Source organism: Falco cherrug, chromosome 4, assembly GCF_023634085.1.
Source record: "Falco cherrug isolate bFalChe1 chromosome 4, bFalChe1.pri, whole genome shotgun sequence".
NCBI lineage: Eukaryota > Metazoa > Chordata > Aves > Falconiformes > Falconidae > Falco > Falco cherrug.
In genome coordinates, this window is record NC_073700.1 from 80,692,894 (window position 1) to 80,720,408 (window position 27,515).

At 38.0% G+C, this 27,515-nt stretch overlaps 1 protein-coding gene across 2 annotated transcripts in view; it reads right to left on the bottom strand.

Annotated features, from left to right (window-relative positions):
- Positions 1-27,515, bottom strand: part of VWDE (von Willebrand factor D and EGF domains) — a 44,808-nt gene that overhangs the window by 3,517 nt on the left and 13,776 nt on the right. For both annotated transcript variants that reach the window (XM_055710049.1, XM_055710048.1), the window contains 23 exons: positions 26,782-26,926; positions 25,919-26,133; positions 25,515-25,588; positions 23,240-23,513; positions 21,622-21,830; positions 20,194-21,179; positions 18,848-18,984; positions 15,774-15,929; positions 15,077-15,181; positions 14,602-14,716; positions 10,723-10,973; positions 10,386-10,605; positions 9,705-9,842; positions 9,045-9,107; positions 6,859-7,539; positions 6,436-6,531; positions 6,242-6,337; positions 5,622-5,717; positions 3,097-3,192; positions 2,677-2,772; positions 2,103-2,198; positions 1,908-2,003; positions 540-635 (listed from right to left, as the gene is read on the bottom strand). In XM_055710049.1, coding sequence (XP_055566024.1) covers positions 540-635; positions 1,908-2,003; positions 2,103-2,198; positions 2,677-2,772; positions 3,097-3,192; positions 5,622-5,717; positions 6,242-6,337; positions 6,436-6,531; positions 6,859-7,539; positions 9,045-9,107; positions 9,705-9,842; positions 10,386-10,605; positions 10,723-10,973; positions 14,602-14,716; positions 15,077-15,181; positions 15,774-15,929; positions 18,848-18,984; positions 20,194-21,179; positions 21,622-21,830; positions 23,240-23,513; positions 25,515-25,588; positions 25,919-26,133; positions 26,782-26,926 — 4,537 coding nt within the window. The remainder of the gene's footprint in view (positions 1-539; positions 636-1,907; positions 2,004-2,102; positions 2,199-2,676; positions 2,773-3,096; positions 3,193-5,621; positions 5,718-6,241; positions 6,338-6,435; positions 6,532-6,858; positions 7,540-9,044; positions 9,108-9,704; positions 9,843-10,385; positions 10,606-10,722; positions 10,974-14,601; positions 14,717-15,076; positions 15,182-15,773; positions 15,930-18,847; positions 18,985-20,193; positions 21,180-21,621; positions 21,831-23,239; positions 23,514-25,514; positions 25,589-25,918; positions 26,134-26,781; positions 26,927-27,515) is intronic.

Sequence of the window (27,515 nt, forward strand, 5' to 3'; positions counted from 1 at the left end):
AAAGGAACAATGCGGCTTTATTCATGAGAACAACCTGGTGAAGGAAAAGTGGCTATCTCTATATACTTCTTCTTGCTTATAAGAGCTGAGAACTTGTTAGGTATTTTCGCAGGGCAACAGCCCTCTGTCTAAGGGGACTTCAGTCACGTGGAACCAATGCTGTTCTTACGCCTATCCCATCCCTCTTTGACGTGGTTTTAACAGGGGAACATGCCGAGGGCATGAATGAGACTGAGCAAGGGACAGGAGCGAGGTGGTTTTTAACTCACTGTACTATTTCGAGCTACTGCTATGGCCTCTCAGGACTTTTGCAGCAACATGTGGTGCTACAGCAAGCCACTGCACATGGCCGTGGGCCCAGACTACTCTTGTATTCTGCAGGGCTTCAGGACAGGCAGAACAATCCCTGCTCTTTTATCCTGCTTTTGACGTAGATTTAGGTTAAAATACAACCAAGTATAGGACTTCTAGGCATTATGCACGGCTGAAGCATTCTTAACTGTGCTGAAGCAAGAGGTTTCAGGTCACATCATTCTTACGTGTTTGGCACTGGATTCCTTCCCACTGCGGAGGACAATGGCACGTACTTGGTCCAATACACTCCCCACCATTCTTACATTCCTGCAGACAGATTGCTGCACAAACGTCATTACCAAGTTTGGTTATATCCCAAGGGATTACTTTTACTTAGTATTTACATTTCAGGATGCCCATGAGAGGCTGAGTGCTTTCCATACACGGGTCACATCATTTTCACTGAAAATCCATCTAAGATCAACAGGGTATTAAAGAAGAGAGGCAACCAGAAACAAAAACCCCTACAGCCAACACAGATCTGATGCACTGCAGATTGCTACAGAAGCCTGAAACACTGAAATAAGTCAGCACCACTAAATAGCTCCGCTAAAATCTTTTTTTTTTTTTCCAAATTTACCTTTCTAAAACCCATACCTTAGTGAGAGAACTTTTGTCTGTCATGCAACTTAACACATGGTAAATCAACTCATGAGTATTTAATCCAAAGTTAATTTCTATGACCCACTTTTCTGCACATTTCTCCCTGCTTATTAAGCCATAATCTAAATCGCTATTATTTCTCATTGGTTAACTGACTATGATAATGAAATCTCTCTTCAACAGTGTCCAAAAATATCTCACCCTGTCAATATGGGTGATTTTTTTTTTCAATAAAACTTTCCAATAATTACAGAAACTAATACAGAGAAAATTGTTTTTCCTCTGTGCCATTAGAGAGCTGATTTGCCATATCAGTATCTGAGCCTCGGGTGGGTACTATGACAGACACTAACACTTTGTCTATTGGATTTCTACCACCCATCCTCATGCTGATTTTCATGCAGACTGTGCTTTCATCCATGCTGCCACATTTTATTTATGTACCATCAATATCTTCATTAAGATAGTGTGACCCACAGCTGTGCTACCATCAGTCCTATCTCTACCTTTCCTAAAGAGCTTGTGCACATTGCATCTTCTAGTCCGATCATTTCCCACTCTTTCCAGTTTTCCAATCCTTCACTGTACTTCTTTTTCTATTATATCTGCTTTTATGTCCTACAGCACAAATTGAAACTTTTTCACTTCATTGACTCAGCTCTTTGCAGAAATAGATGTTTCTTATTTAGACAAGAATTAAGAAAGAAACAAGTACTATTTGCTACACAAGAATTTAAAATATTTTGGCCTCATTATTTAGTCTAAGAAATGCATGGTATTAGTTCTCCATCCTGAATTTTGCTGCCAAGTTATAGACCATTATTTTTTAAACGTGTGTATATTCTTGAGGTTTTTGGCACTAACGTCGTATTACTTGTGTGGACAGAGTTGTTGTTTACTCACGTTTTACTTCTAAGGTATGGTTCTCCTGTTAACTACAAGATACTTACGAGTGTTACATCTTTTTCCTCTCCATCCTGAAGGACAAGAGCAAACATTTGGCCCTACGCACCTTCCTCCATTCATGCACCTTGGCTCACAGATACCTTAAAATCAAAAACATCTGCTATTTAATACATTTAACTGATTACAGAATAATTTATTGCTTACTTTCTGATGCTAGAGGGATTTTAACACTGGCTTACTTTTTTCACATCTTCTGCCTGTGTACCCATCACGACAAGCGCAGACATTATTTCTCATGCAATGACCACCATTCTTACATGGGGGGCTGCAGACAGCTAAAAGATACAAACAGGAGGAAAAGGCTGTAGTTTGCATTCTGTTTGACTTAGCAATATACTCAGAGGAAACGAGTGCAACACTAAAATTCTGACAGCTTACATACACATTCAGCACTATCAGGCCTTTCTCATAAAAATCATTGGTGCCTGCATCAATAGTAAAAGACAAAATCAGCTAAAAAGGGGTCAAGGTTAGCAACTGTATGTGTACACAAGTATCCAGGCTACACAGTATACAATGTAAGTGGCTGAACACTGCTCAAACGTTGAATGGAAAACAAGCCAAATTTTGAGTCTCCCTTCTCCTGGGACGTTCACTGAATCAGTCATTAAAATCTAAAAAAAATAACGTAATCTCTGTTTTGCACCACTTCTCAGGTACATGACTTGATTGTGAATTTTGTGGCTTAAGATAACAATGTTTTCTCACAGATTTCCTCATAATGGCAGCTGGGGTGGGAAGAAAAAAAATTACCATTCTGACACTGGGCACCAAAGAATCCATGTGGACAGAGGCAAACATCTGGCTTAGTGCAGGTACCACCATTGAGACACACAGGGTCACACATTGCTGCAGAAAGAGAGTCAGGAACAGTGGGAAGAATGACATCCAAATAAAGTCTGTAAAATACATGCTTCTGTTGTGAGGACAGGAAAACACCTAAGATAACTGTGGCTAAACCGCACCATTCACATAAAATCTCTACCCAGAATTTTAGGATCAGTATTAGACTTCCTAGAGGGGCTGCTGGCAGAAGAACCAACACGCGGAGACAAAAGGGAGGGCAGGGGCAGCCACACATTGCTGCTGCCTGAGCCATGTGATTCCAAATTTCAAACTACGGAAGGTCCTACGGACACTCTCCCAGGAACATGGAAGTTGCCAGAGTGTTACCTGTACTGCATGTAGGTCCATACCACCCAGGTTTACACTGGCAGATGTCTGGAGTAAGACACTCACCACCATTTTCACAGTGTCTGTTGCAAACCACTACCAACCAAGAAGTTGGGCAAAAACAAAGGGGGAGGAGAGAGAGAGAAAGAGATACATTACAAATTATGCTCCATTCATTTTTCAGTTCTTTCCCAAATATTAACACTGGAAATAACACACAATTCCATTAGTTGAAGAGGAAATGCTGAATCCAGTCTCAAAGCCATAAAAAGCTAGCACCAGGCTACACAGGTAAATAAAATGTCTTTCCATGTAATTATCCATGGTCAGCATTAAAAATCTAGAAAATTTCAAATAAATTCTTAAAAAACATGGGAATTTCAATACTAAGAGACAAATGAACTATGTTACATAATGGATTTGATGGGCTCCAAGCAAGTTCACTTAAGTGTCCTCCATCACTTCAGCAAGTGCAGCTGCATGCATAAAGTTACAAGTGACATGAGACTAACAAAGATACTAAAATATCATGGCTGTGGAAAACCATGAATCACTTCTTCAGGCCAACATCACAACCTCTTTAGCATTGCTCAACAAAGAGTAGAATTTATTTTTTTTTTTGTGTCACAATTGAACAAGAAAAACTGAGAACGAAGAGTCCTGGGATTTGAGGAGGAGACAAAGACTTTCTCAATTTGGGGTCAATAATGCAGTGGCATATTCAGATGAATGATATATAAACAGCATGTTTAAATTTGAACTCTCTGAATAATAAAAATTACCAGTATGAAATCTACACAAAATTTGAAGTTGCCAAATTGCAGCGTATAGAATTCAATATGTAAAAGACAATTTATGCGAGACTAATTCCAAATTTTCAGCTATGATCACTCCAAATTTTCAGCTATGATCACTCCAAATTTTCAGCTATGATCACTCCAAATTTTCAGCTATGATCACTCCAAATTTTCAGCTATGATCACTCCAAATTTTCAGCTATGATCACTCCAAATTTTCAGCTATGATCACTCCAAATTTTCAGCTATGATCACTCCAAATTTTCAGCTATGATCACTCCAAATTTTCAGCTATGATCACTCCAAATTTTCAGCTATGATCACTCCAAATTTTCAGCTATGATCACTCCAAATTTTCAGCTATGATCACTCCAAATTTTCAGCTATGATCACTCCAAATTTTCAGCTATGATCACTCCAAATTTTCAGCTATGATCACTCCAAATTTTCAGCTATGATCACTCCAAATTTTCAGCTATGATCACTCCAAATTTTCAGCTATGATCACTCCAAATTTTCAGCTATGATCACTCCAAATTTTCAGCTATGATCACTCCAAATTTTCAGCTATGATCACTCCAAATTTTCAGCTATGATCACTCCAAATTTTCAGCTATGATCACTCCAAATTTTCAGCTATGATCACTCCAAATTTTCAGCTATGATCACTCCAAATTTTCAGCTATGATCACTCCAAATTTTCAGCTATGATCACTCCAAATTTTCAGCTATGATCACTCCAAATTTTCAGCTATGATCACTCCAAATTTTCAGCTATGATCACTCCAAATTTTCAGCTATGATCACTCCAAATTTTCAGCTATGATCACTCCAAATTTTCAGCTATGATCACTCCAAATTTTCAGCTATGATCACTCCAAATTTTCAGCTATGATCACTCCAAATTTTCAGCTATGATCACTCCAAATTTTCAGCTATGATCACTCCAAATTTTCAGCTATGATCACTCCAAATTTTCAGCTATGATCACTCCAAATTTTCAGCTATGATCACTCCAAATTTTCAGCTATGATCACTCCAAATTTTCAGCTATGATCACTCCAAATTTTCAGCTATGATCACTCCAAATTTTCAGCTATGATCACTCCAAATTTTCAGCTATGATCACTCCAAATTTTCAGCTATGATCACTCCAAATTTTCAGCTATGATCACTCCAAATTTTCAGCTATGATCACTCCAAATTTTCAGCTATGATCACTCCAAATTTTCAGCTATGATCACTCCAAATTTTCAGCTATGATCACTCCAAATTTTCCAATTTTCATGCCAGGTTAAAAAAAAAAAAAACAAAAACAAACCCATAACATGGTTCTGATTTCAGTTTCCCTGTACCTCAGTTTTTTCTGACCTGTCATTCGCTGATACAAACTTCTGAATGTACCCCAGCGTTTAAAAAGCCGTAAGGACATAGTAAATATCTGTGTTTGCCCTGAAGGTAGTATCACATGTGCGATGTTTCCACATTCAGGAACCATCAATAATAAACTATTTGCAATTTTTACAGTATGTCATGTTTTCAGAATTACGTGCAAATATTATCTAACTAATCTTCAAACAGGCCAAGTATGGAAGCCTTCAAAGAACAGTATTATGTCATTTGCTATCACTGGAGAGAGTGCATCAAAAATTTAAACCATAATTTGCCTTCCTGCTCCTGAAGAACAGGACAAACGTTCTGTATTCTTCCCTTATAATTTTTGCTTACTTGTATCACATCTTGGTCCCACAAAACCATATGGACAGGTGCAGAGATTTCTGGCCAAGCACGTGCCTCCATTTTGACAGGGTGGTTTACAATGTGCTGCAGATATAGAATTATGTTGTTCAAGAAATCACCTCTAAAAAGATGCATGGATTGGTTATGCTTTAGAAAAAGGGAAATATTAATAACTGACAGTGAACAAAGAACTGGAAATAAAATAAGATGTATGCAATGGTTTTTGACAAGAATAAGTAACAGGAACTTAATTCCAACAGAGTACACAGAGTCTCAACAGTGGTGGTCACCCTGACGAAAAGAAATCTGAGACAATTTCCAGACAGGAATTCCCACTCTCTGAGACTGTTTTGCTTAGAGCCATCTACATTCACTGGTGAACTCCTCTACTTACTGTGAAAGCTAAATTTAGGAATACCCAATCACAAGCAACACTTAGAGTGTATCAAAAAAAGTAGGGTATATACTAACATGCTACTCAAAGAGTTCTGTTAAAGTAGTAACAGTAAAATCAAAACACCTCTTTGCTGTCAGAATGAACTGTCATGGAAGTTATTTACAGCATCCTTTGGGTTTTTATGGATGCGAAAGTGAAAAATACTGTTTACCTTCCTCACAAGTGGAGCCACTGTATCCTGGTAGACATTCACAGACATTGGGCTTAATGCACTTCCCATGGTTTTTGCAATCAGGCCTGCATAGAGCTGTGCAAAAAATCAACAGTGTCTTCAAATCATTAATCTTCAAATCATTAATTTGTGCATACGAGTTACCACAGGCTAAACCGAAATGCCATACTCACCAGCCTCACAGTTATAACCAGCATAACCAGGTTTGCATTTGCAAATATTAGGTGCCACACACTCCATGTTTTTGCCACATGTTTGTCTACATCTTGCTGAAGGGCAATGAAGAAAACAAAGAAGGGAGGAAGGAAAATCAAAGTGGCATTTCAGCACAACTGTGTCTTGCCTAACATAATAGATGGATCACATAGAACCCATTAGGTCCCTGCCCATAAGTGGGGAGCCCGAGACACATCAGAAAAAATATTAAGTGCATCCGTAACTAAAAGCCTGTAGACCATGCCACTATTAACAACAAAAATAAGAAAATTCAATACTCTATGCATTTCACCGATCACGCAGTGACAGTGTACTTTCAGGTTACAAAGATTTCACAAGATTCTTTTCTGCAAAGCATTTAGTGCAGTTATTTGTAATACCTCTGCAAGTGAAGCCATCTCCGTAATAACCATAAGGACAATGACCACACTTGATGCTTCCATCCTGACTTGACTCACAAGGTACACCAGGAAAACAGGGTAAATCAGTACAGGTTACTGCTTTAGGAATCACCATTTTACTCAGTTCTTCAGGAAGCATTTTTGGTGCGACAGTAACTTCAACAAGGACAAAAGGTAAAGGACTTGTTTTATGCTTGGCTAATTGATGCTGAACCCTGTGAGCATTTCCACCTTTGAATACTTTCCTTGGCAAAGAAAGCCCTTTCCTTGTATTTTTTCTGCTGCCAGCAGAAGTCTTCCTGCTGGTCTCAAAATAACTGGATGCCACAACTTGTGCCCTTGTTTTCTTCTCAGGTGGTACAGCATGGCTCCTTGAAGATGCAGTCACCACAGCATGTACTGAAGAACTCTCTTCTGTGTTAGCAAGGTGACCACTGATGGTGCTGAGAGCATGGGCAATGTTTGCAGTAACAACATGCTGTACAGAAGCACTTCCCTGAGAATAAGGTGACTTCCAAGCAGTGACTGTTTTTACCATGGAGACTGGTAGAGTGCTGCCACTGACCATTTCTGTAGAACTAAATCTCTCGGGGACATCTGTAGAACTTGGAATATAGCCTGAGATGCTTAAAAACTTCTCAATGGATGATTGCTGAAAACCTACAGCATGTTAGAAAGAAAGGGGGGGAAAAGTACAGGAATATTTTGACTTATTCTTCCTTCTGAGGGTGGGGAATGTCTTCTGAACAGAAAAACATACAGCCCATTCATTCTGCGCTTCAGGAAGTCTCTCCATGTGCTACATCATCATGTATGTACACAGTAGAATCTAACTCCTAACTGGCAGAACTGAAGATCAGGGTATTCTGGCTACATTCTTTCTCACCCTCACCATGGCTTTTTTTTGGCTGGAAGGTAAGGACAAAGCACCATATATATGAGAATTTCCCTTACTGGGTCAATAAACAGCTTTACTGTCAGAGCAAATTACCAGCTCTATATACTGCTTCCAACTAGGTAACTGAAACAGAGCTTAAAGAAAAGATACTGCTTATAGTTCATCTGTTTAAGGGCTAGTAATAAGCCTAGAGTCTAAGAAGCAGATATTTAATCACATGCGCATACTTATACTTACTGATGCACCATGGACAGTATTTTAGGTGAATAATCCATCACCTTGCAGCAAAAGTATTACCATGTTTTACTCTCCAAACTTTTTAATGACTTTCTTAAAGTGTCTGCATGGGCTTTGTTAGTGGGGTGTTTTATAAACAGGGACTGACTCAAGCCTCCTTGTTGTAAGGAGTGCAAAATGAACGAAAAGTTCATCATAGTCTGCCCAGGAAAGCAGGTGGTCTGGTAGGTTGTGGAAAGGAGTATGGCATTGTAATCCTAGAATAGCAAAATGCCATATATGGGCTTTTAGCATTATGGGGCAGAGGAGGAATGAAACTGGAGGAGATTATCCAACCTATCTTAAGCTCTGTCCCTAACCCTGTGTAGAACAGTACTAGAAAACAGTGTACAAAAGGTTAAACTTCACTGAATCTTACTAAAAAAAGCTGTCTCCCATTGCTGAAAAGCAAACTGTTTTGCAGCTCATGAAGAATTATCCAGCACTTGGTAGCTGAGAGAGAGCGTTTTCCTCCTCCCCCACTAATAACTCAGAGATAAAGGGAAAAGACACATGAGAATTTCCTGCAAATCAAGCCCCAGCAGGCACAGAGCTGGAAATGCCAGCAACACTGTTTACAGAGTTTTGGAATTAAGACATTCACTTGCCATATCCTTCACCTTTCCTTTGAGTTAAAGTAGTAAAATGGCATTCAACATAATGCCATAAACTTTTGCTTACCTCATATAACAGATGTCCCTATCCCCATGTTACCTATTTTGTGTCAGTGGTTAGTCACAAAAACAAAAGGCAACAATAAGATTGCCATATACCGCACTGTCAATAAAATGACTTGACTGACCTAAGGGATTTGTTGATATCAACATTTCAGTCTCATTTTTCAGATCAGAATACAATCGCAGTAATGAATTAAATTAAGTCACACTGAAAAATTAAAGTGAGTAACATAAAACTGACTAGAACCTTTATTTGCCAGCTATATTCTTATCAGTATGTGAATCAGAAATTCCATTTTCTTCAGAAAAATCACCTTTATTCCCTCCAATTTCTCCTGTGGAATCCTTTCTTTCAACATTGGTGTTTTCAAAGCTTTCTAAAAACAAAAGATATGAAGGCACATTAGTAGTTACTTTTGTTTCTATTGCAAATAAATTACAGAGTTAAAGTTTTAGTACATTAAAATAGCTAAAAATTCAGAAAGCAGATAAAGAGTAAAAATTGTTTCTTAGAAGTTTTCAATAGAGTATTTTTAAAACACAAGTTATTCAGTAATTGCATTGTAAATAATTGTTTGGGCACCTTATTTGTTTGGCAAGTGCTTTGACTTGGGTAAATAGTTCTATGTTAAGCAATGTAACAGAAAAATATTTTGTCAATAATTGCTCATATTATGAAAATAATGCAGAGAAAAAAATACATTTCATTGTCTTTTACTTAGATAGTAAAGAATTGGGGTATTTTTTAATAGTCACCTGAAAAAATGTTTTACAACTACATGACCCTATGCAGTCTGATGTTATCATCCGCTGAGATTCTGTCCCAGCCATCAACAGCCACAGACACAGTCCTGTTTTGCTGTCTACTGAAAAAAGTTCTAAGTTACTGTTAGAAACATGAAGCACAACCAAAGATACTTTATCTGCCATGACAATAAGATAATACCATTCTTCTGAAAAAGAAACCATTTTACCGTAACATGACTTCCCATCTCCTTGAAGATTATTTGGGCATGGACCACAATAGTAAGAACCAAAAGTATTGAAGCAAAATACTCCAGGGAAGCAAGGATTGGATACACATTCATCTACATCATCTTGACAATTTTTACCTGCATTGAAATATGCCGGTTTTTTAATGATATTGTGTCACTAGACTTTGACAGTGTGTTTATAAAAAATAAAAGCAGAATGTGGAAAAAAAAAAAGGGCATCTATCAAATTCAAGAAAGTATTTCAGTACATATAATAAGTACAGCTGACCAGGTTTGCTATTCACATTTTTTCATCTTTTACCAAGTATTTACTTTTTGCGGAATATGGAGAAGATGGGCTATGGGGACTACATGTTTATCTGCAGGCATAGGAGGAATCACACTGTAAATAAACTCATTACTCATCTTATGTTTCACCATGTTGCCGAGTTTACCTCTGCAGAGGAAAACAATGGAAATTTGCTTTCATAATATAAACCACCATTGTATTCATACAAGAAAAATCTTGAAATATATAACTATCATGAGACCATGAAAATTTCCTCATGCTCTAATAGTAAGCTATTTACAGTCAAAATTAAAAAAAAAATGCAGACATAAAATTAGAAACTCCTATTTTTCACTAAACATAATAAATATCTAAATTAACTAGCAATTTACCTTGAAGTTCAGGTGGACATTCACAGTAATAGCTGTTTATTCCATCCACACATCTGCCAGTACCGCAATGGTTAAGTTTACAGTCATCAGTATTCACTTGACAGAGATCACCTTCAAATCCAGCCACACACACACAAAGATATCTTCCACTTCCAGGTGGGAAATTAATGTTTGTCACACATGAGCCATTATTTAGGCAATCACATGATTTTACGCTGACCTACAAGACATGCCCAATAAGACAGTTTTCTTTTTTTAATGAACTAGCAATGAGTTTTGTAATTACATATCTTAAACATCTTACTAGTAGGTGTCATCTTACTGTAATATTCATTACCTCTATTTCTACCTTAGTCTTTGCATTGCAGTCATCTGTCAAAGAAAATGTTAATTTATGGAGATTCATTGATGTAGCTTTCCACAAAAGGAGACCCGATGGGGAAAGACTGGCACCTTCTGGACCAGAATCCAATGTGAAATGAATAGCAGAGCCCTCTGGATCTGAAGCCAAAAACTGATACACAAAATCTTCTCCATAAAAAGTCTGTAGTGCACCCTGGAAAGTTTCAAGCACTGGAGGCTGGTTGTCTGTAACAAAGGAGATATTTTCCTCTTTAAAGCAAAAGTTGCAATATACTTATAAAAATTAAAAGGAGCATATCCTTCTATTAAGGAAGTCACATGTAATTATTTCTCTTAAATTCTAATGTCATTTGAAGGGCACAGGAAAAACACTAGATATTTTCATTATAACTGTTAACAACATAACCAAGAAATTATTAATGCTATGCAAGAGCTTGTAAAGATGCAGTGCATCTATACATACAAAGAGCTCAGAATTTATCAAATTTAATCACTATACTTTAACTATGTAGAGACAGTTTGCAGATGAAAGTACAGGAAGCCATAAAACTCGGAACTGATTGCTGTTTCCTTTAACAAATTATCAGGCATTGCTAAGCAATACTTGGGAATGGGCTGCAGTGACTATCTCTGCAAAACCGAGCGTGAGGTGACAGAATAAGTTATTCACTCATTGTTCCTAGGAAGGGTTTTAACCACACAACAACTGGTAAGTCTTAAGTCTATCCTGCACTGTTGAGCTCTAACCTATTGGCAGGAGTAACTAGATTTCTGGAGACACGGGGTGAAGAGAAACAAACAAAACCCCAGCACCAGTCCAAGTTCTGTGAAAGAGAGAAGCAGAAGCCCTGGGGAGAGTGTAGATTTTGAAGTTGGTACATAGGAAGGTGATGAAGATTGCTAAGTTTTGAATTGCAGTGAACTGACCACTCCAAGCAGGAACCCACTACTGTGTCATGAAGGGAGAAGAAGCTGATATCAGTGTCTCAGCAGTTAGATTGTGACACCCTGTTTGTAATGTCATCCCCTCCAGAAAAGAGGTTTTGCTCCCTGGTTTTGGAGAACTGCCTCTGGCTTACATTCTTCTCTCACTTCTGACTTTGGCAATTTTGAATTCCAATCTGTGGCTGTAACATGGAAATCCCTCGATTCCCTGACTGCTGGATGAATTTTATTTCGTTCAGGTTTCGGCTTTTTGGAATATGTATAGCTACCTTGGCCTTCAGCACACATCTGAACCAGGAGAAGATTCAGCAAGACAGGCACCAGAAGTCCCACTCATACAGGACTTCCTAATCCAGGCAGTTTTGCCAGCACATTCACCCATGGGAACAGTGATGCAACACTTGTACTTGAGATGTTATGGACTTCAGTTGATGGGGCAGACTGGATGGCTACTAGTAAAGCCCCAAGAGATGTCCCATTTGGTCAAGGGACCAATATGATTTGTATATCCAAAGACTAAGATCTGAACTAAAAGAACTATGACTTCTAGGCTAGAACTTTGTACTATGGAGAAGGAAAATTAAGGACCTAGATGTGGGTCTTCTTTTCATAATGTGGTTTCTGAGTGGACTGGAGTATAACAGCCTTGGATATACTTTCAAGTATTTGTTTAGGCCGTGTATCTTTGAATCATGGAACCATTTAGGCTGGAAAAGACCCTTAAGATCATCTAGTCCAACTGTAAAACTAACACTGCCAAGCCCACTGATAACCCATGTCCCTAAGTGCCATATCTACACATCTTTTAAAGACCTCAAGGGATGGTGGCTCAAGCACTTTCCTGGGCAGCCTGTTCCAATGCTTGACAACCCCTTCCATGAGGATTTTTTTCCTAATATCCAATCTAAACCTCCTCACTACAATCTCCTTTCAGGTAGTTGCAGAGAGCAATGAGGTCTTCCCTCAGCCTCCTCTTCCCCAGGCTAAAGAACCCCAGTTCCCTCAGCCACCCAAAGCAGAGATCCTTTGTGCTCTGGAATCTCCACTGCTTCCCATTTCAGCTACCAACTGCCAAAATACCTTTGGTAGTTCACGGTTTGCTTGTTTTTTTAAAGCATTCTGGCATTCAGCACACAAACAGCTGAACTATTGCCCAGCAGCAAGACAGAGAAGATCCTACATTAATGGATGCATTAGGCAACTGAAGCAATACCAACAGGAGTCTGTGGGGTCTGAGACCTGGCCAGGGCCAAGATTGCCCTGCTAACAGAAAGCTGAGGAGCTAGCATCAACAACTCTGCTGTTCCTGAAGAACAAGTAAGATGCATAAAATACACCCTTCTTCCATAGCACATCAAACCAGACTTCAGCAGCAGAGGCAGCAGCAGCAAAGGCAGCAGCAGCAAGCCTGGGTTTCAGTGGCTGCAGCAGAGGCAGAAGGGCTATAGATGCCTTGCTGCTCTCAATAACCCTGGTGTCTTTTCTCCTTTACTTCTAGGTAATCACTTAGTTTGCCTATTCTTACAGCTGGCCTTCAGGAAGTTTTAGATCAACAAAACTGTCCTAGGCAAGGGGAGCCAAAACGGCAGCTTTTATTATACTACATGATCAAGAAAGACTCTTTCACTTACCCAAGACCACATTAAATAAAAGTTCCAAATATAACAATGGAGATTGAACATGATTTCTCCTTAATAAAAGGGGTACCTTGGAGAAGGATGGAGAAAAACTGAGAAGAGCTTCCTCCTACAGGCATTACTTTCAGGTAAGAAAGCAGGAAAGGAATTTACAAGAACACCAGTCTGTGTGTTTGGCTCTCAGAAGTTTTAGAAGAATAAAATCATCTATAACCACCAAAACTAGTTTTCTGCTAATTGAAGTTGTAAATTCACCCACACAACATCCATCCATCTCTCACACTGCTGCCCCAATGCTAGGCCAGAAGCAATATGCTCTGCAGGAGGTTTGTACAGCTGACTGGTTTCTGCAATACAGAGCCAAATTAGCAGAGTCTCTTTTGCAGGCTCTCCTTATCCTTACCCTTCATTCAAAAATGTATTTTTATATTCCAGTCCTCTCAATCTCAGAGAAGTCTGACCAAACCTAGCAGGCTGCAGTATTAGAGATCAGGCAGTAACTGCCTAAGCTGCATTTCCTTAGAAAGCAGTAATAAAAAGTTTGAGAAGCACAGCACAGTCTAAGGCTAAGAAGCTTAAAGTATTGCCTACCACTCAGCCTAACAAGTCCAGACCCTTCCCAGCTGAACAACAAATACCACCAATAAAGGATAAAAAAAGGACAAGCTTTGTATCATAAAACATCTCAGCAGATCCCCGAAACTGACAGTTTCTGCATCCATGTGAATAAAATGTGACCAAACCCCTTCAACTCCTTTTTTATTCCATCGACGGAATAAATATTAGGTATAATAAACAAATATTGAGTAGCTAATAAGTACGACAAGCCATTTAATTCATTGTGTGTTTTCCTCCTATTTGGTATCAAGAGTAATTTGTTGGAAAATATCTTTTATTCCTTAATGCTGAAGACAAACATTTGTGGATGTAGCTGAGCAAAATATCAAAAGACTTCAAAGTGCCAATTAGGCTGAGAGTTGTTAATTTTTAGTTATTTGTAATGGCTACTGTGGTGGGGCAGGGCAAGAAAAAAAAGAGCACCCCAGCCTGACTTTTACATGTGTGGTCTGGAAAACAAAATAACATTTTCAAAAATAGGAGAAATATCAGATGAAATCCAAGATCAAATTACAAACTAAAGTAGTGAGTACTAGGCCTTAAATGAAACAGTTAAACTTAAAACTTCACTATTTCCAACAGTTTGAAAACTTAGCAGATTTTCAACTTCTTGCTGTTAAAAAACAAACAAACAAACAAAACTTAGAACTTACTTTCAACAACTGACCAAGTTAACTTTGATATGTCAGGTCTGCAGAGTAAGCAAGGGCTGGTTGGATTTGTGTCACCTTCACCATAACAAAGTCCATCTATGTTGCATGTTTTCTCCTTTTAGAGAAATGACAATGTCATTAATTAATTTTTGGTTATCAAACAGTAAATATGGATGACTTTGTAAAGTATCAAATAAAATTCTGCACTTCCACTAAACAATTAAAGTTGTTTCTAAATCTAAACAATGACAGCATGTTTGGTTTGATGTGGTAATTATATGAAGTGCTTTTGGTTTGATTTTTTAAATTAAAATTGCCTCATCCCAGCTTCTCTTTCTGTGCTTATAATTCCTGTGCATGACAAGTCCCTGTAAGAAAAAAGAACAGGGTACACTCTGCTGATTTTTCTGGATTTTTGTCTGCCGTAAAATATAAATATATTCATAATGAACATAGAGAGTAATGAAATACATACCTTTAATATACATAACCCAGATTCTTGTGGTTCACATGTCTGACAGGCTCCATCATATAAAATCATTGTTTTAGAGTTGCTATAAATGATTCCGTCATTAGAAATCTGCAGGATGTACAGTAAAAATGGATTAACACATCCAGGTATCAACATATCACCAGTGTGGACTTCAACTCATTGACAGACACCTGCATTTAGCTGTTTAAACTCCCGTAATAGCCATCAGAAGTCTAGTCAATCCTGCCAATAAGTCTAGGCAAATACTTGGCTAGCCACATGTAGGTGTCTATTTCACAGTAAATTGAATACTGTGTAGGGTCTATTGACCTTATTGACTCAGTCTGTATGACAGCTCACATATCTACCTCACACAGGGATTCGTACATGTAGACTGGGCTCAATCTGCCCATAAATGTGTCTAATGTCATTTGAAATGCTCTAGGGTAACTACCCGGCCTTTAACTTCTAGTCTTGAACAATGTGTCTCTGTAGGTCCCAGGTCAGATCTACCAGTCCCCTTGCAGGAGAACACGCCCAAATGGCACTCAACACTTCAGCTTAGGTGATGAAACTGAGACCTCAAGTTAAGCAAGCCGAGTTCCACTTCTAGTGTACCATTAAAAAAAATCATAGTATCTACGTAACACATTTTCATTTTATAGGAATATCTGTGAGTATTTGTAATTTCTGTGAGTACCTTTATTTGCCACCTGGCAATGGGTTTATCATCAACTAGATCCATGACATCAGACTGCTGGCCATCATTTGGTAACTGGCAGTCGACAGTCCTGGCATTTTGGAAGGCAGCTGGTATAGTTAGAGGTTCTCCAGGAATCCATTGTCTATCAATATACTAAATGTTAAAACAGAAAATCTGTTTTTCAGTGAAATACGTAACGAAAATATTTTTATCAAATTAAAAAATGTATTGCACCACGTTTGAACAAGTCTAGTGTCTCTGGATTAGAATGCAGTGGGAAATACTAAATGCCATTATCTGCACACACACATTTCTACCTAAGCCTGCTACTATGATATGCTACTATGAAAAGGCACAGAAGTTTTTCCTGCCATAAGGCCCTTTGGCATTGCGTTGCCAAGGCCACAGTTCTTCCAGCTGCAGAGTAACGGGAGGGTTAAGCACTGGGTGATCCTCTAACAGCACTGATCTGATATATAAGCACCTCTGTCCCTCTCCACCTCTGCCCCAAAGAGAGGACAAGCTTTAGTCGAACAGATGAGGTTTTTGGCAGAGCTCAGGTATCATTCTGGGTGCTGGGGGAATACTGGCTGCTGGCCATCAGGCCCTTGCACAAGCCAATAGATTACACCATTAACCCTATAGACTTTTCTTCTAAACTGCAGTGAGGACAAGTCACCCAAAGATCTATCTTGAGGGATCAAGGTAACAGAATAGGGATGATAATACTATCTGACTGAAGCATGTGGAAACATGGATAAGCACACTGAAAATAAAGTTAGATGGAAGTAAGAATCCAAACATACTCAGAATCAAGAGAACAGCAAGACCAAAATAATTTTGAGCGTGACTAGGCTTTACTGAGCTGGTGCATTTTTTTCAGTTATGGGAGCCAATCAAGACACTTATTCAATGCCAGTCCTGACATAGGGAGCAATCTGTTGATAAAGCCTTGCATTTTATTTTTTAAAAAAAAAAAACCAACAGAAAAATAACAGAAAAGTAACAGAAAAATAAAAAACTTCTGCTGAAAAGACATACGAATTATTTTTGCTCCGATCAACCATTTTGTTTTTCTTTCACCCTATACTCAGTTAAGGAATTCACAGTGAGTAAAAGTGTAACAGCTAAATATTTCTAAATATGACATTTTGAGTGCATTTAGTACCATAACCCTTGAAATGTGATGCAGTCCATTTCTCCAGAAACCTTTTGTTACTAGCTGGAGGCAAGTTCAGATAATCTTTTCAGAAACGCACTAACCTTTCAAAAACCAATTAAAAAACCCTTCAGATCTACTAGCATTCTAGCTGGTTAAGTTCATCGAAAAACTAACTTCTGCAATTCAATGTAAATAAGAAGGAACTAAAACTTTATTTTTCATTTTGGGGAAGTTAAACACACTCTCATCCTCTGCAAAAATCTTAGTAAATTCTGAATCTGTGTAATCATAGGTTCCTTGGCCATGTCCTACCCTCTCTATCAAGAGATGTGCAGTAATCCTGCATCTGTGAGGTACTTCAATACAGAATTCCCTGAATCACCTCTTTCAGCATCATGCGCAAGACCTACACCCTTCCTAATATGGTGGGACAGCCATGGACAATGGATTTGATTTAACCTTTCAAAAGTGAAAATATAAAATATAAGAAACTCAGTGTGTATTAGCTCAAAATTCTGTCAAAATGCCTCTTCTATGATATTTTGATCACTTCAGTTTAACCTCAAAATACATGGAGTTCTATACTGTTTCAAGTCCACTGACATTTGAATAGTCACTATTACTCTGGTCTGAAAATTAAATAAACTGAACTAAAGAAACAAACATCCTTTCTTTTATATATTCAAGGAGAAAATTCTTAGCTTCCTCATTAACTGCAGATAACAGCAATAGTGTTCGTTTTGTAACCCATCTCTTGTCAGTGAGAAGATCACCAATAAAAATGATTAAATAGAAAGCTTTTGTAGTTGGGAGCCAAATACAAAACCACAAAGAGTATTATATCAGAATACCTTGTCATGAGTTAAAACTGAGACATTTCAAACTGTGATAAGTGAACTCCCAATAATTGTCTCACTGTGAGCTTGGTCTAAAAGTCTTTTAACCTAATGGACTGTAAACTTATTCTTGACTTCTATCATTTCAAGCCAACTTGCAGATGAGTGGATACATGCTGTGTTTAAGAAAAATCTATAGCCACCATTGCTTAATCTATCAAAATAATTTCAGCATCTACTGAAACTAGCTACGGAAAACTTTTGCCTGAAAAATAAAATTTTCTCATTGAATGGTTCTCCTTTCACCACCTTGCCTGCCACCAGCATCGTCACATCAATGAAACTCAATGTTACTTTGAAGCCTTTTTTATTTTTGTATCTGATACTACACAAAAACTTGTAATTGCTGATTGTTTATGCCAGGCTAAGACTTGTAAACTGCTTGTAAACTTGCCTTGAGCAAATTGTGGGTCTGAGTTACAACAGTCTCTCTATGCAGATTCCTCTTAGTTTACAGTGCAACATTTTTAATCTCCTGTTCAAACCTGAGGTATAGAGCTGACATATCATTAAATTGCCATGGTATTCCACCTCAGGGAAATGGACAACACGTCAAAAATTCTCTTTTCAGAAGAGATTTATTATGTTTATAAAAGGGCTATTTCAAGCATTAGGCTGGAGGAAAAAAAATCTAGTAATGCCTTTAACCTTGCTGTCCTTTCTCAAAGAAGTGGTACTTGAACTCCTCTACATAAGCACTTAAAACGAACAACGATGTACTGCTTGTTACTAATAGGGCTGCCCTTGCCCTTTTCTGATGGATAGCTGCTCTATGCTGTTATCTCCCTCTCGGCTGCTGAACATTCCCATTATGTTTTGTACTTCTCTTATCATGGAGGAAATTGCGATCTTGCAAAGACTTGAGTGTCTGCTGTAAAGTGCTGAGCGCCTTTGCTTTCAGCTTCCACTACAGCATGGGGTTGTACCCACATCAATGAATAATATGATGGACAATTTTTCCCTTATTCTCTGAGAAGTTTAAAATGTAACTGTTACTATTCAGGGAGACCTACCTGTAATCTGGTAATTTCACATTTCAGATTCAATGACTCCCTGAAGCCACGTCCAAAAGCTCTCACTGATGCGCAGTCGTACTGTCGAATATTGCAGAGCCCAGCATTCTCTAGCTCTGTAATTTCTGGAGCCTGATCTTTGAAGTACATATTAGACAATGAACGTCAAACTCATTCATATGCACTGACATAAAGCAATATGTTTATTTCTCTATCTAACTATGAAAAATATGCAAACAACAAAATCTGGACCCAGCTGAAGAAAGGCATAAATAGAAACAATTTTTATTGTTAAAATGAATCTTAACTTTAAATTACACTTTTGTCTTCAGTTGGAACTTGGATATTATGAAGCAGAGAAAATATTTATCCGATAACCAACATTTGTGGAGATGTGTATTTCTTTCTCATCCACGGTTCTTCGTATCACAGCTGCAGAATAAAATCTAAATGAAATTCCAGCCCTAGTAATAGGAACTGGAAAGGTTACAGTTATGCAATAATTTATAATGGGAAATTTTTTGTTTCAAGACTAAACAAAAGCATGTCAGGTGGAAGTGATTTCAGGAAATAAACTGACACACATTGTAAGACCCAAAAATAGTTTTTATGAAGTAAAATCAGTATTTTGACTTCGAAGAGGAATAAAATATTTCTTATTATTCTCTTACCTCTTTTCTCTATTTGCTTTTAAACAGGTAACAAAAACACTATCACAAAACACAATATTGACAGGTTTTGTTTTGAAAAGGTTTTAACTTTTGTAGTACTTTTTGTATATTTCCAGTGTACCTCCTTAACCAAATTTTTAGTGAATGTCTTTCTTATTTACTGAAAAAAACCACCAACCCTGCCCAGCTCTATTTTCTATACCTCTTCTTTTCTTCACCATCAATTGTGATCCCACCACATCTAACAGTTAGCTTACAGAATGCAGTATCACCAAAACCATCCCACTTACAGTTAATAAACAGGATCTCATAGACTATAAAAAATTAGGGGATAGATAGATGTGGCAGATGCTCCCTGAAGAAGGCAGCATGTGGAAACATTGCTAATCACTTGGGGCAATGCGCTGGATGGCAGACTCACCGAGTGGTAAATTTTTTAAATCTGACATACCAGAAACTAAGCCCATGTTTTGTCTTTTGGAAACAAGGTGGCTGAATAGAAAACAATTATGGCTGTATTAAACTGAAACTAAACTGCTGGATAACGAACAGGGCCGCCACAGGGAACCCTCGACAGCACACAAAAGCAGAAGAGAAAGGCAGCAAAATAAACGTATGTTGCACAAACATTGAGAACATTACTTAATTAGATCTTATTTTCCCCCCCCCACTTACCAGACAGCATGCTGCAGTCATATGAGCTGTAGCCTTGAAAACATGCACAGCCCCATTCTGTACATTCCCCGTTGCCACTGCAGAGACTGGGACACTTCAGTGCAGCAAGCAGACTCTCAACCAACCCTTCAAATTCCTGTTGGTTGTAATTTATTTCTTCTAAAACTCTTTTCTCACATTCATTCTCTAGAAGGGCTAAGGAAGCTTCTGCCCAACTGAGGTCATCTTTCAGCAGCAAATCTTTAACACACATATTGATTGCATCCTCTATTCGCCGGCCAAGAAAGCCACCACAAGATCTTCCTATACTGGAATTAGCTATTGCCTGCTGGCATAGTAAAAAAGCATCAGACTTGGTGAGGCCAGAAGGTGTGGGCCAAGAAGGAAGAAACTTCTGGTCTGTGTCAGTGGTATGGTCCTCTGGGAAAAAATAACTATAACCCTCTAAGTCTGTTTGACTAAGACTTTGGAACAGAAATACTGGATGGTATTCGTAGTAATTTTGACGCTTCCTCCTACTTGTAACAGATTGACTTTTGTGAAGATGCCTACTATAAGGGTGAAAATTTCTTTTAATGTCTGAGCTTGAAGTTCCTTCTCTTTCTCTACCAGTATTTCCCACTGAGGTTGCAGAGACACGTGTGTTTACTAGTGATGTTTGGTGAAGTTTGGTTTGATTATCCTTCCTCTGCAGAAGTGTAGATGAATCCGTTTCAAGTGCAGACGAACGTTTCTTTAAGCCTCTGACAAGATCAATAGGACCAAGATACTCAGCAGTGATGTCCAGTCCCGGTATCAAAGAAAGAAATCTACCATTTTTACTTTCTTTACAAGATAGAGGAAGCTCTGACTGAGGAGCTATCTCTAATTTATTCACTGATCCATGTAATCCAGCATCTTCAAGTGCGCAGTCACAGAAGGCTATTTTTCTAGAAGATGTTAAAGAAGCAGGTGTCTTGTCAAACAAGCTATCTCCTGGTGAAATTCTAGAGAAGGAAAAAAGATTAAACTGTATCGGAACTATTTTCATCGTTTTAGTAAAGCATTAATGTTTGTTTTGCTTGTTGTTGTTTTGTACTTCTACAGCACAGATCTGCAGCATACAGCTATAATTAGAGACTGGTTAAATCATAAAACCATGAGAGCAATTTTTAACAGAAGAACTGAGAGGAGTGGATACTTTATGTATACCCTGATACTTTGTTCAAAACCTACTCAAACTAATCTTAAATCACACTATTTAAATACTAATTTGGCACTTCATTTTTATTTTTCTCTGAAATTAATTTTGTAATGTCATTATGGCATTCTAACAACTTAAAAATTTAGAAAGGTTTTTATTATTATTATTTTAAGAAGTTTTTGAGTGTGAAGGAAAGGCTGAACCAAAAATAATGACATTTGATTGAAACAGAAATATTTTGTTACCTCCATTCCTTAATAAAAGAAAAAGGAACATTAGCTTGGTTTGGGATTTCCACCCCGCTTGCAGTGTGATAGTCATTCTCTGCAATTCCATCAAAGGTGCCACAGAGTCCCACTGTATGTCTGTAATCTGAACTGGGTGCCCTAAGTGTTATGCTCATTCCCCATTCACTCACATCAGCACGAACAAAAGCTCCAGAAGAAAACAAAACCTGAAAAGAGATTGACGGTATTATCGTGAGAAATATGATTTTTATTTTACCTAAAAAAACCAGGTATGTTTGTTGGCAAGGAACAATTGGAAAAGGCCAGAAATATAAAGACATCGCATTAAATTCTTGCTCTAGCTATTCTGAATTAGACAAATTTCATTTATTCTTCTCATGAAGCCCTGTAAATAAAAACCCTATACACCTCAACCTTAGCAGGAGCTAGATGGTGCACTATAGGTCCATAAACTTCATCCATCATTAGCAAGTACATTGTGGAAGCTCAGTGACTGGACAGCCACACAGAATCAAAGGTCAGCCGGGCTGCTCACTCTTCGCATGCTAACATATGGAAAAGGATAATTCTGGTAATATGAATAGATTCTTTGGCAGCACCTTCCTCAGCTTCCTTTTTCTCAGCTACGTGATTCCTTGTGTTAGTAGCTTAATATAGAGTCACTTTCTACCTGCAAATCTGATCCTACGTGTTCTAGGTAGCTCAGAATAGCGTCAAGTATTTACTATTTAATTTTAGGTAACTTTACAATCTCTTGGAAGAAATACCTGAAGTCTCAAGAACAAAATCCACTGCAAGTTCAAATACAGTTTCTATAATTAAGTTGTTGTACAAATCTGAGCAAGTCACTTTAATTTTTCTGGTTCCTCAGTATGCTATTAATTTCTCTACTACCTAATGTCATCTTAATATTTCCTATCTGAGGTCTTCAGATGAAGCGCTTCACATAAAAGTTAAATATTTAAAATAGTGTTATATGAATAGCAATCCAAGTTGAAAAAGTGTATCTGTTTTCATAGCTTGTCTTCCAGACCAACTGAGTGATTAAAGAGCAGTTGAGGGCTTCATTTTACATTCTGCTTCATTTGAAGTTCAGTGGAGTCCTACAGCAACTCTTATCTACAAAAGAAAAGCTACAGAAAATAACAAAAGCAAATGTGAATGTTTTATCTGAGGCTTCCATTCTCCAGAGAAACCATCTACACTTCTGATTCTGTGCATGTCACCTGACATACTTAATTATCTGCATGCACAGCCTACCTATATGACAGTGGCAAGAGTGAAACAGAGCACACAGAGACCTCGATTTGGAACATTAGGGCTGCTAAATAAATGCATATTGAATCCGAAAACTGCACCGTTCACGCAAGTGTTGTATACTGCAATTGACAACACTGTTCCAGAAAGGTATGCATGTTGACACATCCTTGGTTTTGAAGACAACATCCTTCACTTATACAAGCAAAACACTGGCCAAAGGACTATACTGTAAAATCAACATTATGCTATTGCTTAACTGCAGAAAATACATGGTTTAGTTCTGAAGTTGATATGAATTGATAAAAATAATGGCTGAGATAACCATTATGTCCACAAGCAATTATTTACTACTTACTGTTACTTTTCTTCCTAGGTAGGATTCAGTGATTCTGACATTGCTTCCTGTTGTGTCTCTATTTATTACAGATAAGTGTGGCTGTGACTCATCTGGCTGACCACTGCACATGTCAAATGCAATTATATCACTTCCTTCTTTGGCAACAAAGCCACAGTTACAGGATGCTGGATAGTGAAGACTTCCACAGTCCCACTGGCGAACATGTACTTCAAAATCTCGAGACGTACTCTTATAGAGAACAAATGTTCCTGTTTTAAAATTGTCATAAAGTCTGAAATCAAAGGAATAGCATGTGATATCACTTTGGTTATAAATAACTGTATCGCCACATGTCAGCAATTTTATCTTAAAACAGACTTCTAATATTTCATGAACTTTGATACTGCAACTCATTTTCCTGCATTGGAAACACCAAAAGTACAACCCACAAACCAACACACAACTCTGTTCTGAATAAACACCATCATATCTTCCTCTGTGCAGCTCTAAATGAAAAAAAAACCCAACAAAAAAACCAACCCAACCCACACCCGTTTTATAGCAGAAAAATGCAGAATAAAAGAAGGATCACAAGTGGGGTATATGTAGACAATGGTTGTGAATGGTAACATAACCATGAAGCCACTGCCATTCTTTGATGTCTTTTTTTAATGGTGCTTATGACAGGGAACTGGAGGGGACTTCTTAACCTTTGTGTTTCCACAGCAGTACGCCTATGCAGCAAGAGCAATAAGATGCATAGCAGCGTGCATGTCGGGGGCAGCTCCTAAAAACTGTGTAATTTCCCTTGACAAAATGATTTCTAAAGTCATGTACTTTTAAAAGGTCTGCTTTGTTAAGATAGAGATGGGGAGTGCTTATTCCCAAAGATTTGAAAATTCTGAAGTAATATGAAAATTATTTAAGACAAAACCCATAAATAACGAATTCCTTTTTATTTTTTTCCTTAGGGTTCCCTGAAGCAAGGTTAAAATAGCCAATTTAATGATTCAGTGGTAAGAGGGGGGCAGGGGAGAAAAAAAAGAAAGAAAACGCCCTAAACTTTAGCTGCAAGTTTAATCACCTCTTGGCTATAAATGGCATTTGACAGTTAATTGCAGAGTATTGATTTGCTGTGTGTATAATGGGCCAGCAGACAAACTGCAGCTGGTTACCCTACCAGGACTGCACAGGATTACCCTGTGATTCAGTAAGGACAGTTCCTTTCCGGTTTGTTTCCTCAATTTGTAAAATAGAAGTAGCAACAGACTTTACCCTTAAAAAGAAAGTTCTTTCCCCACAGCACCATGCTTCCAGCCAGACTGTATCACAGTAACTCATTACTTCATAAGAAGACCAGATCACAATGCATCAATGGTTAAAATGCCCAGTGACGCTACCCCTACAACTTCCACAGAAGGGGGAACTGCAAGCTCAGGATAACCCCAGTGACTTTATTATTATTACTAGCCACAGTGCTATCAGAGAAGCAATCACAACTTGTCTTTTAATTTCCGTTATCAGGTTAACAAGAAGAGTCGGGTTGTGGGCTGAACATCCTTATTTGGAGGCAACATATCCTCTTCTTCCTACCCTTCCACTTGAAGAAATGTGTTTCTACTGAGCAGAGAATATAAAAGTCCCAGGTGTGGAACCTGTGCATGTTTTGACATCTTCCATGAATTGCAAACACTTTGAACGACAGAAGCACACCAAAAACATGCCAACTGTGGCCAAGGAAGCTGTCTTCACTTCAGACAGTAATGTGCAAGTGACAGCAGTGAGGTACTTTCAATGCCATTAATGAACTCAGCACAATGTTACACAGACAGGTTCTAGCAACTTGATCCTTACAAGAATTCAGATACTGATACCCAGAAATAGGGAAACTATGCTGTATATTGGAAACACCTTTGCATTGTAGGAGTTTTGCTAATCAATCTTTATCACTGTTCATATTTAATAACTTTTCTATTTCTCATGGTCAACAGATTGTACAGCAACCACTTCCCTAAACAGGAAAACAGTCCATTTGCTTCGCTGTTTTGCCACAACCCCAAAACCTGCATTTAGAAATACAAATACCACAAACATCATCATGACTGGCAAGCTTTTACTAACTAAAACACGTTTATCCTTACTGTCCAAGAAAGAATGTAAAATACAGAGTGCAGCTGTGGAAAACTAGAGGTAACTTCTATCACCAGCACAGATTTTAACTAACTAACTAAGAACAGCCACCCAAAAAACACCCACAAAAGTTCCCAGTTAAGAGCAGCAATCCAGTAATTACCTTCCATCAAATGTAATTATATGAGGGTCAGTAAATGAGTAGCAGTAAGCAGTGGGCAGATCCTTTACTGTAATCTTCAAAACAAAGAAGCACATAGTAAAACCGTATCAGATTAGCAAATAAACAGAATCAGGCATATTATTTATCTTATGATACTAGTTTGTATTCTAATAAATATATTACATTATACTTTTAATCAATCTGAGTAGTTATATCAATATTAAAATGTAAAAAAAAAAAATAATTCAAATGAAAACACGGCATTTCAATGAAAAGCAAACAATGGAAAATTGACCACTTAGAAATCCTGGCATGAGTCAGCGTGTCACAACTGAAACAGAAGCTTCATTAACATCAGCCATATTTCTGGTCAGTTTACAGAGGTTAACATGAAGATTTTCGACCTGTGCACTTTCTGGAACATAGCCATTCCACAGGAAATTCTCACTGGATATAGGTTCGACTGCAATTCTGGTAATTCTGTCTCCATCCTGCACAAAGTCTGTCACAGCAGTGAAATAAATTACAGCTTGACTACAGATTCCGTTATTGCAGGGTTTCTGGAGAAGATCCACATGACAAGAAGAAAGAGCCAAGTTTAAACCTAACTGCTCTTTACCTGTTTCAATGAAAACAAATCATTAGTGAGTTTTCCTCTAAGTAAGTCACATCTTGTGTACTACTGTTAATATAGATACTAACTTATCCACAAACGTTGCCATAAATTAATTATGCATTTTTTTCTTGTGTTTGGTCATGCAAAACCCCCTCTCTACATCTTCATACACACCCCCAAGAAAATGGTTTTGAATTTTCCAGTTTGATAGACATAATAGGCTTGCTAATGTGACATAAAAATGGTTGTCTGCCTAGGCAAGGCTCCTCCTGGGTTTCACAGGATTTGTGCTTGACAAAGTACTACAGAAAACAGTAATAACAGTAAAAAATAAGGACTTTGTGACGGCATATACGATACTTGCAACACAACAGGTCAACAAAATGAACTGAAATATAAATCTGGCAAGTATTACAGTATTCTGTCTATTATCCATAGATGTCAAAAACACCTCCTAACTTCAACAAGCAATGGTTTATGGACACATTCTTCCATACTTTCAGCAGCAGTACATACAGCCTATAAGTATTTTGGTTTAACATTTTAGAAAGCATTTTACAACATAACAGCTTCTCCAAAGGAAACCAGCAGGAACGTTTAGAAAAGCACATTAAACATACAAAATGCAACAAAATTCAGGATCATACTTACCCTCATCAACACTATTTAATGTTAGTGAGATTTTGCAGTCACTTTCAAGCTGGCTAAACTCAGGACAAAGAATAGGAATGCTACTTTCTATTGCCAGTCTGTATTCCTTCCCATCTTCTGATATATCATATGTTTCTGGAAGTATCTACCACAGAAGAAATTGTATTTATAATGCAAGCTTTATGAGTAAACTACAGCACTGCTTACTAACCAGCTAGGAGTACCGTATAGAAAGCTGAAGAGATGGAATGGCATGGTGCATGGCCTGCTCTGCTTGATCAGGCTTATTTAGATGGTCTGAAGAGCAGCAGCATACTGGAGAGGTGATATAATAGCAAGTCTTGAAAAGGTGGGAAAAAGTGGCAAGGATAAGGAAAAGGCAAGAGTAAAGGCTAGCTAGAAAGGTAAGAATTAGCAAACCACATTAACACCACAAAAATGTATCCTCTGGGTAACTTCTAGAAGCTAAAATACAAACAGCTTGGTGTATTGTCTGGGGGGAATGGAGGGGGAGGCTACCTTACAGACAACAATGTCCCAAAAGAATTCAGAAGCACCGTATTTCTCCTGGGATTCCTCTCTGTAAACTTACAACACAGCTCACCACAGATGCATAATCAAAAGTGCAACTAGAGATCAGTAACAGAGGCCTACAACCAAGCACTGTACGTTGGGGAAAATCCTGAGTGCAGCCTCGCAGGAAAACAAAAAATAATGCATTCACATTTTGCAGC